This window comes from Staurois parvus, unplaced genomic scaffold (genome assembly GCF_062004578.1).
Source record: "Staurois parvus isolate SC_StPar_1 unplaced genomic scaffold, SC_StPar_1.0 ptg000132l, whole genome shotgun sequence".
Taxonomy (NCBI): domain Eukaryota; kingdom Metazoa; phylum Chordata; class Amphibia; order Anura; family Ranidae; genus Staurois; species Staurois parvus.
Genome location: NW_028317928.1, coordinates 2,726,079 through 2,742,451, shown reverse-complemented (window position 1 = coordinate 2,742,451; position 16,373 = coordinate 2,726,079). Strand labels below are relative to the sequence as shown.

Sequence of the window (16,373 nt, the reverse complement as noted above, 5' to 3'; positions counted from 1 at the left end):
TGTGTGGCCAATGTGTGGTTCCTTCTTCCCCTGCCTTGAGGGGTCTCTTTTTGGGAGAGTCCCCCACCCAGTGCTCATTAGTTTGCTTTAGCTGATCATGAGGAGTGGGTCCAAAGAGCCTTTTGGCTAGGTGGACCTGAGCAGGCCCAGACTGGCCATAGGGCACACTGGGCATTTGCCAGGTGTGCTGGGGCTGCCAGGTCACATGTCCTCGGAGCTCAAAGCAGCAGGGGTAGCTGGGCTGCTCCTTGAGCCAGTCTCTCTGTGGCTGGCTGGCCACCCATTCAGTTCAGCTGTCAGGGCCGGGGGGTGGAATCTACAGGTCTGCTGACCCGTGACCATGAAGGGGGAGGAGACCCCATGGCCTGTGGTCGGGGATTGGTGTCATTGCTGCTGCCTGTCGCAGACACCAGGAGCTGACGAGAAAAAGCGAGTGCCAGACTGCTGTTAGAAAAAAGACAATTTGTGAATTTTTCAACTCTTTGGCGTGCTGATAAAGAGCTCTATGTCTGATGCTGGCATGCTGCCTTCACTTTACCTACTGTTATCCTCTGTTAAGTATGTGCAGTAACCTCTAGCAACTAGTCAGTGAGCGGTAAGGATGTGCAGTAACCTCTCTAGCAAGTCATGATAATGAAAAAAACTAGTCTGCTCAGTCTAAAATGCCAAGACCTATTTTTTTTGTCCCAGACCGGGCCTGGACCTGAGTGTGCTTTATCCCCATCTGCAGTCCTGCTTCCCGGGGGGGGGGGGGGGGGCAGTGAGGAGGTCTTTCCTCTTCAGGAGGGGACTATTTGACACACTTTAGTACACTTTAGTTTAACAAAATAAAAACTCTTTTACAGGTAAACAAGAGTTAAAAAAAATTAAAAAAGGTCTGCAGTTTCCTTAGCAAAACCACACAGCTACACTTCTGTCCCGGAATAGCAGGATTCCCCAGAATCCAGCCCTTGGGTGCCTTCACTGGCATATATTCTCAGGGCACTCCCATGGTTTTGGAATGGAATGCCCACAACCAGATAGTACATTAATATGTTTTTTTTTCAATTTGTTATTATAGCCTTGGCCATAATAAAGACAAAATATGTACTAAACCTATTTACATTCCCTACTCTATATTCATACCCATGGTTTCGGAATAGGATGTCCAGCAAGCTCACATAGATGTGAAGGTCAGGTGTCTCAAAACTCATAGGCATAACTGTTCTAGCCACCATCCTTTTTAACCCCTTCCATACCGGGCACTTTTACCCCCTTCCTGCCCAGGCAAATTTTCAGGCTTCAGCGCTCTCACACTTTAAATAACAATTGCGTGGTCATGCAACACTGTACACAAACTAAAATTTTATCATTTTGTTCACACAACTAGAGCTTTCTTTTGGTGGTATTTAATCACCGCTGGGGTTTTTATGTTTTGCTAAATTAACAAAAAAAGACAGAACATTTTGAAAAAAAAACAAGTTTTTCTTTGTTTTTGTTATAAAAGTTTGCAAATAAATAATTGTTTTTCATAAATTTAGGCTTAGATGTATTCTGCTACATGTCTTTGGTGAAAATAACCCAAATCAGTGTTTATTATTTAGTCTGTAGGAAAGTTATAGAAAACTATGGGATATATCTGAAAATTGATCAATCCTGAAGTACTGACAGCCAATCTAATTTCTTGAGGCCCAAAAATGTCAGAACGGTACAGATATCCCCCAAATGGCAGTACAGTACAGATATCCCCCAAATGGCAGTACAGTACAGATATCCCCCACATGTCAGGACAGTACAGATATCCCCCAAATGTCAGAACAGTACACATATCCCCCCTAATGTCAGAACAGTACAGATATCCCCCAAATGTCAGCACAGTACAGATATCCCCCAAATGGCAGGACAGTACAGATATCCCCCAAATGGCAGGACAGGACAGATATCCCCCAAATGGCAGGACAGATATCCCCCAAATGGCAGGACAGTACAGATATCCCCCAAATGGCAGAACGGTACAGATATCCCCCAAATATCAGGACAGTACAGATATCCCCCAAATGTCAGTACAGTACAGATATCCCCCAAATGTCAGAACGGTACAGATATCCCCCAAATGTCAGGACAGGACAGATATCCCCCCCAAATGTCAGAACAGTACAGATATCCCACAAATGTCAGAACAGTATAGATATCCCCCAAATGTCAGGACAGATATCCCCCAAATGACCCCTTTTTGCAAAGTAGACAGTCCGACGTATTTCACAAGAAGCATGGTGAGTTTTTTTAATTTTTGTAATTTTTTTCTCATAATTTGTCGGAAAATGAAGAAATTAAAAAAAATTATTTTCACAATTTTTTTTTTTCAATTTTTTTTTTTTTACTGTCACCAGTGCAGTACAGCATTATCATATAACTGGTGTGGCAGTGATGAGGAACACTGACTGGTGACAGTATGAAAAAAAAATATATATTGTTTTTCAATTTTTTTTAATTTTTTTTATTATTTTTTTTATTACATTTTTTAAGATTTTTTTTTTCATATTGCACTATGCCCAAAGTAGTATAATGTTACAATAGTAACATTGTACTACTTTGGGGAAGTGATCAGTATTTTGTTTCATTGATTGCTTATAGCAAACAATTTCTTAACTATAAGCAAGCATTTAAGCAACCATTTAACTGAATGAAATTGATACATTCAGGGTTTTTTGGTTGTAATTAGCTGTGATTGGCCACGGCTAATCACATGATACAGATGGGCTGTGATTGGCCCAGCCTGTGCATGTGATTGCTGTGAACATTCACAGCTAGACACACTAGTATGCAATGGATGGCATGAAAGGAAGCCATCCATTGTATACAACTGTCGTGACCTGCTGTGATCGGTCACAGCAGGTCACATGGTACTGGCAACGGGGCTGGTAAACAGATCTGTCATCGGCCGTGTCCGAGGTACATGGTCGGTGGCAGATCTCGCTACAGCGTGGCACTGCGGGCACGCGCAAAGCGCAATCCGGGAAGGACGTCATATGACGCTCTCCTGAAGGGACATAGTGTTTGCCCGGTCATCATTTGACCATAGGCTGGGCAGCAAGTGGTTAATCAGCTCTGGATGGGTTGCCTGCTGAATCATTATACTGAAGTTCATTAATAATTCCTGCTCTTGTTCATGTCTTACAGATGGACAGTATAGAAGGTACCAGATAAAGAGACCTCTTCCTATCTCTCCAGAGGGTGAAGTAGAAGATAACATCACATCTGGTTCTTCAGAGGAAAACCGCATTAGCCCAAATCTTCTCCATTCACTTCACAGTGCCCATACTGATCCCTCTACACTTGGTAGGAGTTTGCCTGACCACCCCCATCTCACTCCTTATGAAGGGAATAAAATATTGCAGGGTTCGGAGAACAACTCTTTAACCCAAAAAATTGAACCCACGTACACGTGTTCAGAATGCGGCAAAGTTTTTTTCACAAAATACAAACTTGCCATCCACCATAGAATTCACACATTGGAGAGGCCGTACTCCTGCTTGGAATGCGGCAAATGTTTTACTTGGAAGGAGGTGCTCGTGAGGCACCAGCGAGTCCATACGGGGGAGAAGCCATTTTCCTGTTCGGAATGTGGGAAGTGCTTTGCTCAGTTATCACACCTCACTTGCCATCAGAGGATTCACACGGGGGTGAAGCCTTATTCCTGTTCTGAATGCGGGAAATGTTTTACCCGGAGATCATCTTTAACAGCTCATGGTAGAATTCACAGAGGAGAGAAACCGTATGCACGTTCCAAATGTGAAAAATGCTGTCATGAGAAACAATAAAGGAGATGTCTATTTGTTTTTGGTTTTTTTTACATGTTAAAGAGATTGGCTTAATATATACAACCTATAAAAAGTTTTAATGTTTTTAAAACCTTGTATCATTTGTAATTGTGTATGTAACTAAGGGTAGCCATATGTGCTCATACATATATATGTTTTGCCCTCTGCTTTGTAGCAGTACATAGTGGTTGTGCTTAAATGCTCCTTTTTACAATGCAAGTGTCATAATGTTTTGCTTGTACCTTTTAGGCCACTTTGTGGCAAAGCAAGGAAGCAGAAACCTCTATAGTGTATTAATGTGCTTTTACGACACAAGAATGCTGTACATACAAAATACTTACAATTGTATGTAAACAACACAAGGCATACAGAGCATTACAAATCTGCATACAACACACATGCACACGCTACTTAACCTTCCTAGCAAATGGGCATTGACAATGGTCTGTATGTGACAGGGTTACACGAAAAAGTTACTTAGCTTTATTTCTGTAACAAACAAAACTCTAGGCCACTCAAGTAATTGCAGGAAACCAGGTGCTCTCATAGTGTAGATTTAGTGTCATCCCCAGGTGAAGTCCCTTCTTTTGGTCTTGTGAAGTCCCCTCTGGCATAGATCTTCCTTGATGTTATGGAGTCTCCTTCCTTCTACCCAGGTCTCCTCGGTGTTCTCGAGCTCCCTCTGGCACAGACCTTCTTTGATGTTATGGAGCCTCCTTCCTTACACACAGGTCATCTTGGTGTTATGGAGCCCCTACTGGCACAAACGTTCCTAGGTGTTATGGAGCCCCTACTGGCACAAACGTACCTTGGTGTTTTGGAGCCTCCTTCCTTCTACCCAGGTCTTCACAGTGTTATTGAGCCCCCTCTGGCTAATATCTTCCTTGATGTTATGGAGCCTCCTTCCTTTTACCCAGGTCTTCTTGGTGAATGGATAGCTCTCTGGCACAGACCTTCCTTGGTGTTATGAAGCCTGCTTCCTTCTACCCAGGTCTCTTCGGTGTTATGGAGCCCCCTCTGGCACAGACCTTCTTTGATGTTATGGAGCCTCCTTCCTTACACACAGGTCTTCTTGGTGTTATGGAGCCCCTACTGGCACAAACGTTCCTTGGTGTTTTGGAGCCTCCTTCCTTCTACCCAGGTCTTCACAGTGTTATGGAGCCCCCTCTGGCTAAGATCTTCTTTGGTGTTATGGAGCTTCCTTCCTTTTACACAGGTCTTCTTGGTGAAATGGATAGCGGAGCCCTTTCTGGCACAGATTTGCTTTGGTATTATTGAGCCTTCTTCCTTCTACCTATGTCTTCTACGTGTTATGGAGCCCTCTCTGGCACAAACCTTCCTTGATGTTATGGAGCATCCTTCCTTCTACCCATGTCTTCTAGGTGTTATGGAGCCCCGTCTGGCACAAACCTTCCTTGATGTTATGGCGCATCCTTCCTTCTACCCATGTCTTTTAGGTGTTTTGGAGCCCTCTCTGGCACAAACCTTTGGTTTAATGGAGTCTCCTTCCTTCTACCCATGTCCTCTGGGAGTTATGGTGCCCCCTATGGCACAGACCTTCTTTAGTGTTATGAAACATCCTTCCTTTTACCCAGGTCTTCTGGATGTCTTTATTTTTTTTTATCCTAGTTCCTTCTATCCGAAATCATTGAGGAATCTGGTTGGCCCAAACTGCACAATAATATCTTTCTCAAGAAAGTGATTGGATGGAATTCAAACCATTTTTGATGTGATGACTATCCAATATAATTTACTATCTCTCATCGTTATTCTGAGTCATGACATCTGTAGCAAGTGTACCTTGGTAAGTCTAAATCTATTTGCCATCATACCTGGACATTTGGATAAACTGTCAGTCTAGCATACCAAAGCCAAATGACCCCATGGAGATGCACAGTCTATTAACTGTCCTCCTCCTATTCAGCTGCCCCCTGAAGACCAAGGGACAGTCTTATGGATAATGTACATTTGGTTTTAGCATACCAACCAAGGCACCAAAAGGAAAACCAGTACTTTTGAGAAACGGGATACAATCTTGTCAAAGTAAGGTCTGAAAAAATCACCTATAGCTGAGGTAACACACATAGTTCATTGTCTCCAAAACAACTTGTGTCACTATCCGTAGATGTTCATGTTGCAGCTCTTGCAGGATCAGTCTGTTGTTTTGCACCCGGTTGATTCTTGTTCATCTGTGTTTTTGAACTCGCCAGAATGCTGCCCTAGGTCTTTTGCTGTCCATGTGTTTAGAACCTCCCCTGCCTGCTGTGGTATTCTGAGAGCCGTCAGCCTCGTATATGGCAGGCTATTGTTGGACCCTGTGCCTTGGCCCGCTGAGGGCCTGCTTTTGCCTGTTGACCTCTGGGATTGATTTACTAAAGGCAACTAGGCTGTTCACTTTGCAAGGGAATTTTCCCTTAGGACAGTTATTGTAAAAAAAATTCCCAATCACGTGCAAGGAACATTATCAAAACAATATTTTTTCTTGTACATAATTGGATCATGGAATGATTGGAGGAGTTCACCTCATGCATGAAGGCCTGTTTGCCTTTACTAAATCAACTACAGGGGGTCCACTACATCTGTGATAGTAAAGCTGGTCATAAATTGGATTGAAATTAGCTGATTCAGAAGGGACCAGCTGCATTTTTATCTGTCTATGGCAGTTCCTGCTCGACAGAAAACAATCTAACACTTGACTATTGTTGAACGGGTTTGTTGGAAAACCTTTGTTGATCAGCCGGCTGCCGCTGCTGATCACTGTATTCTGACAGCAGAGGAGTCCCAGGTGTCAGAATACGGGGAGGATTCCTCCATCCAGCTTGTTTGTGTGGAAAAGGGAATCGGTTTGGGGTTTTTTCTGATCAGCCCTCTGGTTGATCCAAAAAATGAGGTATCTATGGCTAGACTTAAAGTCTTCCTAAATCCCATACTCTGCATTCACTAAATCCGCTCTCACTAGACCCTGCATTCACTGTATCTGCTCTTCCCGGACCCCGCATTCACTATATCTGGGCTCCCCGGACCCTGAATTCACTATATCCGCTCTCCCCGGACCCTGCATTCACTATATCTGGGCTCCCCGGACCCTGAATTCACTATATCCGCTCCCCCGGACCCTGAATTTGCTATATCCGCTCTCCCCGGACCCCGCATTCACTATATCTGGGTGCCCCGGACACTAAATTCACTATATCTGGTCTCCCCGGACCCTGAATTCACTATATCTGGTCTCCCCGGACCCTGAATTTACTATATCTGCTCTCCCCCGACTCTGCATTCAGTATATCTGGTCTCCCCGGACCCTGCATTCACTATATCTGGTCTCCCCGGACCCTGAATTTACTATATCTGGTCTCCCCGAACCCTGCATTCATTATATCCGGTCTCCCCGGACCCTGCATTCACCATAACCGGTCTCCCTGGACCCTTTATTCACGATGTCCGGTCTCCCCGGACCCTGCATTCACTATATCCGGTCTCCCCAGACCCTGCATTCACTATATCCGGTCTCCCACAGTACACAGAACATGGAAGTGCAAATATTTTAGTAAATATAAACTGCTAAATCCCTTTTCTCATCAGCAGTATATAGCAGTCTTGTGACTTTTATCAGTGTCCAGCTGAGCACTGGTTAAAGCTTGTAGGAGGAGTTTTCATTCTGCTCTAGGAGGATGCAGGATCCCTGACCTCTGTCTGGACAGTGCTGATTGGCCCTGTGCTGATCACATGCACTCTCCCATGAAAAAAACAACCTCTGAGCATGTGCACAGTGACTCCACGTGATATGTCTTATCGGAATAAAAGGAGGACACTGGAAGAAGTGGAGGATCAGAGAAGACAAGATCAAACAGCGGTTTTCCACAATATGGATGTTTAACCCCTTAGATCCCACAGTGAGTATAACAAGCATGCTTTACTGCATCTACAGACTGATTGTACTGTTGGGGGTTTAGTAACACTTTAAGCTGCCTGTACATTAGTCAGTTTTTTGTTGTTTTATTGTTCAACCAATCTGTTGAATGAAAAAAACTGACTTGATTACTCCATCCACACATTCAATGTGGATGGGGCTATCCTCCCCAATGTGTCATTGTATTCTGGCTGCTCTGAGAATACACTGATCAGTGGCTGCAGCGGATTGGCTGTAGGCACTTATCGAATGGAAGTTTTCCAGAAGGACCGTTCACTAGAAGCAGGGATGGACTGACCATTTGGAAACTCGGGCACTGCCTGAGGGCCTGGGGTCAGTAGGGGGCCCCATGAGATGCCCCTGGTACCTTTTTCATAGGCTTTTTTGAGTTTGGGCAAGGATACAGGGGTCCCATGATCCCCTATTGCCCGAGGGCCCCATGAGTTGTCAGTCCACCCCTGGTCGCTGATCGCCGCCATTACTAGTATAAAAATAAATAAAAATCCCAGTATCTATACCGCCATTTGTAAACGCTATAACTTTCACATAAACCAATTAATTTCCACGTATTGTGATTTTTTTTCAGCAAAGACACGGAGCAGAATACATTTTGGCTTAAATTTGTAAAGAAATTTTTTGATTTTTTTTACTGGACCTGTTTAATAGCAAAAAGTAAAAAAATATAGTTTTTTTTCTCAAAATTGTCGTTTTTTTTTGTTTATAGCGCAAAAATTAAAAGACGCACAGGCGATCAAATACCACCGATAGAAAGCTCAATTTGTGGGAAAAAGGGACATAAATTTAATTTGGGTGCGGCATTGCATTACCGCGCAATTGTCAAAGTAAGGCAACGCCATATCGCAAAAAAGGGCCTGGTCAGGAAGGGGGGGGGGGAGAATCCTCCGAAGGGTGAGGGATTAAGAAAATATATAATGTTTTGGGGGTTTTATGTAATCTTTAGGCCTATTCTGATAGAAAACTTTCCTGTGACTTCGCAAGGGAGAGCTCAAATAATAGCTGCAGGACGAGTTCATGCTGTATGGCATGTTAAAATAATACATAAATATAAAATAAAAACACATAAAAACGACAACAGCAGTTTGTTATAAGGAAACCGATTATGGTAATAAAAAAAAAACTGGCTTTGGTCTACAGGAAAATGGCCGCGAAGGAACTCTCCTGCGAAAGACCGACCTCTAGCGTTTACATCAGTGGGCGGGGTTTACAAGCGGCCAGCGCGAGAGGCAGCCACTCGTTTAGCTCTGTGGCTCCTGTGCGCTTTCCAGCTGTGTGTTGCTACCATGGAGACGTGCGCGGCGTGAAGGAATAGTTAATCAAGAAGGCCCGCGGCCATTTTGTTGTAGCTCAAGTGGGACGCCTAGGAAAAAAAAGAAAAATCTACCAAGATTTTCTTCTGTTGTCCTGTGTTCTGTGGCTGGAGAGTGTGATCCCAGTGAGAAGGTAATAATGTCTTCTTATTATGAGAGAAGGGGGTCCCAGCACTGTGTGTGGACTGGATGGGGGTGGGGTGACCATGTTACCTTTAATTCTTCAGATGTGTAGAATATTAGGGGGGGGGCTTATTATTTGGAAAGCCACAACCCCCATCGTATAGTAATATGGCTGTCAATGAAGAAGGACATCACACACAGATTTGCAGTTAAAGGGGAACTACACCTATCCGTTTAACGGTTTCAAACAACATTTACATTCCCGGCATGCTGGGAGCCAACCGTCACATTTGCTTGTGCTCTCAACCAAACTGTCAAACCATCCAATGGCTGGTGCCATTACTGGTCACATCTGCAGCACCATGGCAATGGTAACAGAAGCTAAGATGGTGGCTTCCTTGGCTGTTAAGGATAGGAGGGTTTGGTTCCACTGCTGCGCAGCAGACTACAACGAAATGGCGCCCGTCTGCACACTGCTTCGGCGGATAGTGAACTCCTCTTAGTTAAAAATGGCTTCAGCTTGGTCTCCTTCCTATGGGAGGACCTTTATAGGGTTTTTTTTTCCATGGGTAGGAGACCAAACGGAAACCATTTTTAACTAAGAGGAGTTCACTATCTGCTGAAGCAGTGTGCGGTTGGCATTTTGTTGTAGTCCTGGATATGGCTGACGAGTCAATACTCAACCGAACCATAACCTGCAAACATTGGCTGAGATACCAGGTATCGGCTTTCGCACAGTAACCATTAATATTTGGTTTTTGGTCTACTAAATCCTGGACCCTGCATTCACTATATCCGCTCTCCCCGGACCCTGCATTCGCTATATCCGCTCTCCCCGGACCCTGCATTCGCTATATCTGGTCTCCCCAGACCCTGCATTCGCTGTATCCGGTCTCCCCAGACCCTGCATTCGCTGTATCCGGTCTCCCCAGACCCCGCATTCGCTGTATCTGGTCTCCCCGGACCCCGCATTCCCTATATCCGCTCTCCCCGGACCCCGCGTTCACTATATCCCCTCTCCCCGGACCCCGCGTTCACTATATCTGCTCTCCCCGGACCCCGCCTTCCGTATATCCGCTCTCACCGGACCCCGCCTTCACTATATCCCCTCTCCCCGGACCCCGCCTTCACTATATCCGCTTTCCCCGGACCCCGCCTTCACTATATCCGCTCTCCCCGGACCCCGCCTTCACTATATCCGCTCTCCCCGGACCCCGCCTTCACTATATCCGCTCTACTCGGACCCTGCCTTCACTATATCCGCTCTCCCCGGACCCCGCCTTCACTATATCCGCTCTCCCCGGACCCCGCCTTCACTATATCCGCTCTCCTCGGACCCCGCATTCACTATATCCGCTCTCCCCAGACCCCGCGTTCACTATATCCGCTCTCCCCAGACCCCGCGTTCACTATATCCGCTCTCCTCGGACCCCGCGTTCACTATATCCGCTCTCCCCGGACCCCGCGTTCACTATATCCGCTCTCCTCGGACCCCGTGTTCACTATATCCGCTCTCCTTGGACCCCGCGTTCACTATATCCGCTCTCCTCTGACCCCGCGTTCACTATATCCGCTCTCCCCGGACCCCGCATTCACTATATCCGCTCTCACCGAACCCGGCGTTCATTATATCCACTCTCCCCGGACCCTGCGTTCACTATATCTGGCCTCCCACAGTACACACAACATGGAAATGCAATTATTTTAGTAAATATAAACCATTTTTAACTAAGAGGAGTTCACTATCTGCTGAAGCAGTGTGCGGTTGGGTGCCATTTTGTTGTAGTCCTGGATATTTCTGACGAGTCAATACTCAACCGAACCATAACCTGCAAACATTGGCTGAGATACCAGGTAGCGGCTTTCGCACAGTACCCATTATTATTTGGTTTTTGGTCTACTAAATCCCGGACCCTGCATTCACTATATCTGCTCTCCCCGGACCCTGCATTTGCTATATCCAGTCTCCCCAGACCCTGCATTCGCTGTATCCGGCCTCCCCAGACCCTGCATTCGCTGTATCCGGTGTCCCCGGACCCCGCATTCCCTATATCCGCTCTCCCGGACCCCGCGCTCTATATCCGCTCTCCCCGGACCCCGTGTTCACTATATCCGCTCTCCCCGAACCACACGTTCACTATATCCGCTCTCCCCGGACCTCGCCTTCACTATATCCGCTCTCCCCGGACCCCGCCTTCACTATATCCGTTCTCCCCGGACCCCGCCTTCACTATATCCGCTCTCCCCGGACCCGGCGTTTACTATATCCGCTCTCCCCGGACCCGGCGTTCACTATATCCGCTCTCCCCGGACCCGGCGTTCACTATATCCGCTCTCCCCGGACCCGGCGTTCACTATATCCGTTCTCCCCGGACCCGACGTTCACTATATCCGCTCTCCCCGGACTCGGCGTTCACTATATCCGCTCTCCCCGGACCCGGCGTTCACTATATCCGCTCTCCCCGGACCCGGCGTTCACTATATCCGCTCTCCCCGGACCCGGCGTTCACTATATCCGCTCTCCCCGGACCCGGCGTTCACTATATCCGCTCTCCCCGGACCCGGCGTTCACTATATCCGCTCTCCCCGGACCCTGCGTTCACTATATCCGCTCTCCCCGGACCCTGCGTTCACTATATCCGCTCTCCCCGGACCCTGCGTTCACTATATCCGCTCTCCCCGGACCCTGCGTTCACTATATCCGCTCTCCCCGGACCCTGCGTTCACTATATCCGCTGTCCCCGGACCCTGCGTTCACTATATCCGCTCTCCCCGGACCCGGCGTTCACTATACCTGCTCTCCCCAGACCCGGCGTTCATTATATCCGCTCTCCCCGGACCCTGCGTTCACTATATCTGGCCTCCCACAGTACACACAACATGGAAATGCAATTATTTTAGTAAATATAAACGGCTAAATCCCTTTTCTCATCAGCAGTATATAGCAGTCTTGTGACTTCTATCAGTGTCCAGCAGAGCACTGGTTAAAGCTTGTAAGAGGAGTTGTCATTCTCCCCTATGAGGCTGCAGGACCCCTGACCTCTGTCTGGACATTTCTGATTGGCCCTGTGCTGATCACATGCACTCTCCCCCCCAAAAAAAAAACTCTCACAAGACACACCAAACTGAGCATGTTCAGAGTGCCTCCTAGGGCTCTGTACTATCAGCAGATGGATTGGGGTCAGTAGAAGAAGGGGAGGATAAGAGAAAACAGCCTTTTTACACGATGCAGTTATTAACCCCTTAGGTTCTACAGTGAGTATAACAAGCATGCTTTACTGCATCTACAGACTGATTGTACTGTTGGGGGTTTAGTAACAGTTAAACAGATCACTGACTGTTACTCTCAGTGGCAGACATATAACTCCCTTTCATAGCCAAACCAGCTTCCCGTTGCTTCTCTTACCTTGCATTACGAATATGCGTGGTTAACGGACCAAATAATTATAGCTGCTACAGGTAGCCTTCCTAAAAGGCTGGCTTATTGCAAACTATCCATCTGTATTAAAAACCAAGTGCTGCGCTACATCATTAAATCCTGCAATTGTCATTCAAAGTGCGACAGCGCTTAAAGCTGAAAATTGGCCTGGGCAGGAAGGGGGTGACAGATCCCGGTAGGCAAGGGGTTAAATAACTGCACATAGTGTTTCACCATTTAAAAGCACCATAAACGTTTATCAGACCAATGTAAAATACAAACGCAAAGCCTGTGCACTAACAGACAGTAGTGCGCCACTTTAAGAAGCAGATCGCTGTAAAACAGTGTGACATCCCCTTTAAAATAAGATCACCAAGCCCTCGTATCCATGTACGAACTCCTTCCTCATAGCGTGATAGCCCTGTGCTGACGCATTTCATCACTTTCTGTGACTTCTTCCAAAGGGAAAAAGAAAAATCATTACTATATCCATTTTTTTATTATTATTATTATTATACAGGATTTATATAGCGCCAACAGTTTGCGCAGCGCTTTAAAATATAATGGGAGACAGTACAATTACAATACATTTCAGTACAGAAGGAATAGGAGGGCCCGGCTCGTGGAGCTTACAATCTAAAGGAAGAGGGAGGTGATACAAAACGTGATAGCTGCGGGGGATGATCTAACGGAGGTGATTCAAGTACAGTTCTTAGGTGGAGGTGGAGTAGGCTTCCCTGAAGAAGTGAGTTTTCAAAGATCGCCTAAAGGCAAACAGGGTGGGGGCTGACCAGACATGCTGTGGTAGGGAATTCCAGAGGATGGGAGAGGCTCTGGAGAAGTCCTCGAGGCGAGCGTGGGAGGAGGTGATGAGGGAGCTAGAGAGGAGGATATCATGGGAGGAGCGGAGTGGGCGATTTGGGCGGTATCTGTAGATAAGGTTGGTGATGTACCTAGGGGCAGTGTTGTGGATGGCTTTGTAAGCTGTGGTTAGTATTTTGAATTTTATACGCTGGGTTAGTGGAAGCCAGTGGAGGGATTGGCAGAGAGGGGCAGCAGTCGCTGATCGGTTGGTCAGGCGTATGAGTCTAGCAGCCTCATTCATAATAGACTGAAGGGGGGATAGGCTGTGTAACAGTAGACCAGTGAGGAGGGAGTTGCAGTAATTGAGACGGGATATAACCAAGGCATGGATAAGTTGTATTGTGGTGTCATTGGTCAGGAAGGGGCGGATTTTGGAAATGTTCCGGAGGTTGAGGCGGCAGGATTTAGCCAGTGAGTGGATGTGGGCCTCAAAGGAGAGGTCAGAGTCTAGGATTACGCCTAGCACCCTGGCATGAGCGGAAGGACCAATGGTTGTGCTGTTGATCTTAATGGTAAGGTCATGAGTGGGGGATCGGGGGATCATTTTTTATGATGCAATACTTTGTTTTTCCTATGTTGATGTGCCTCTTGTCAACCACTGATCTGGTTTTTCTCACGCATTTATATTATCCTTTTAGGAATCAGCTATGCCATATTGCATTGTCTCGGGCTGCTCCAGCAAGGCCAACAGAACCACCTATTGCAAAGGGATTATTTTACACTCTTTCCCTTGCAGCATCGACAGAATAAAATATTGGCTGCAGCAAATAGAACAAGACTTTGGAAATCTTGACACATTTGCCCAGAAAGTCTTTGATGGCAAGAAAAACAATACCTACAGAATTTGCTCCGAGCACTTTACACCAGACTGTTACGTTGCAAACTTGTCGAGAAAAATCCTAAGGGACAATGCCTTGCCTACCATATTCCCAGACAGAGACATGAACCCGCCACCTCCTCCTAAAAAAGCAAGGGCGGTATTTGGAGATAATGAAGATGTATCTTGGAGTAGTATTGATGCCCCTTTCAGTTTGGACAAATCAAGTCAGTTTCCAGATCACTATGGTAGTGAACCTTGGAAAGTCCGAGGAGATAACGTTTACCCTCGAAGGTCTTCAACGATTCTGAATCAAGTTATCTGTTCAAAGCCATTACATATGCAAGGCCGGTTTGGTGAGATTATGAGCACCTCCTACCGAAATCCTGCTTATGGAAGCGATCCTAACTATACGTCTGACGAATCATCGAACTGCAACACTCTTACAGCAGAGGAAAGGGCCCAGAGACCCAAAGGACTGGTTTCTGAACGGAAATTTATCGTGTTCGAGTCTTGCTTGGACAACATTCTCAAGCAAGTGCCTTGTGCTTGTGGAGAGAAGACTCTTGTCCTCCAGAAAGTAGTTCAAGGGACACGTTTGCTCGTTACTGGATTGTGCTCCACTGGCCATGAAAGTTTTAGATGGGAAAGTCGGCCAGTGTGGGCTCAAAAGCATGCGGTACACATGCCATCTGCAGCTGCCTGGCCACTTAACGGAGGTAAGCAGTATTAGGAGATGGCCAAAGTAACTTTTTTTGCATATTGTAATGCAGGTTTTTTTTTTTTTAGGAAACAGTGATCATCAGTGGTGATCCCAGGCCACAAATCTCTTTAATAATTCATATCCCAGACCCCAATGTATATTGGAGATACCAATGGTGTCTTGAATACAAATCAGTACAGGGGGCTTAAGTTTTTTCTTTATTAACAGATGCCAAAGAAACTGGAGCCTCTCAGAGAAGCATCAGTGTCGCGATGGAAGAAGAAGGCCATATGAGGATTAAAAAGGAGGAAGATAATACAGAGATCAGCGCAGGTAAATTGGTGCTTGGGTGCCCTGGCCAAATTTAGCAGTGTCATTATGCTTCTGTTAACTTGACTAAAACTTTCTAACTAGATTGCCCAAGTAAATTGTTTATTTACCACTTACCGTGCAGGGTATATACAGTTAGGTCCATATATATTTGGACACAGGCACAATTTTAGTTTTATTTTCAGGTATTTACCAAAACATATTCAAGCTATAATTATATAATGGATATGGGCTGAAAGTACACACCCTCAGGTTTAATTTGAGGGTATGTACATCCAAATTGGAGGATGGGTTTAGGAACTACAGTTCTTAAGAGTAGCCACCCCCCCCCTTTTTCAAGGGATCAAAATTTATTGGACAATTGAATCAAAAGCTGTTTCATGGCAAGGTGTGGGCTACTCCTTTGTTATTTCTTTATCATTAAGCAGGTCTGGAGTTGATTCTAAGTGTGGTATTTGCATTTGGAATCTATTGCTGTGAACCTACATCATGCGTTCAAAAGAGCTGTCCATGCAAGTGAAACAGGCCATTGTAAGGCTTCAAAAATTAAACAAATCCATCAGAGAGATCGCAGCAATATTAGGAGTGGCCAAATCAACAGTTTGGTACATTCTGAGGAAAGAACGCACTGGTGAGCTCAGCAACAGAAAAAGGCATGGACGTCCATGGAAGACAACAATGGTGGGTGATCGCAGGATCCTCTCTATGGTAAAGAAAAACCCATTCACAACATCCAGACAAGTGAAGGACACTCTCCAGGAGGTGGGCGTATCATTGTCAAAGTCTACAATCAAGAGAAGACTTCACGAGAGCAAATACAGAGGGTTCACCACAAGGTGAAAACCATTCATAAGCCTGAAGAATGAAAAAGCCAGATTAGACTTTGCCAAAAAACATCTAAAAAAGCCGGACCAGTTCTGGAAAAGCATTTTTTGGACGGATGAAACTAAGATGAATCTGTACCAGAATGATGGGAAGAAAAAAGTGTGGAGAAGGCTTGGAACAGCTCATGATCCAAAGCACACAATGTCATCTGTAAAACATGGTGGAGACAGTGTGATGGCATGGGCATGCATGGCT

The 16,373-nt window shown here is 45.8% G+C and overlaps 1 protein-coding gene across 1 annotated transcript in view; it reads left to right on the top strand.

The window, feature by feature from the left end:
• LOC149466156 (uncharacterized) overlaps positions 1–16,373 on the top strand; it is a 67,461-nt gene that overhangs the window by 8,830 nt on the left and 42,258 nt on the right. The window contains exons 8-12 of the mRNA XM_089672704.1: positions 3,160–3,798; positions 4,792–5,068; positions 8,997–9,171; positions 14,082–14,979; positions 15,192–15,296. Of these exons, the coding sequence (XP_089528830.1) occupies positions 3,160–3,798; positions 4,792–5,068; positions 8,997–9,171; positions 14,082–14,979; positions 15,192–15,296 (2,094 nt within the window). The remainder of the gene's footprint in view (positions 1–3,159; positions 3,799–4,791; positions 5,069–8,996; positions 9,172–14,081; positions 14,980–15,191; positions 15,297–16,373) is intronic.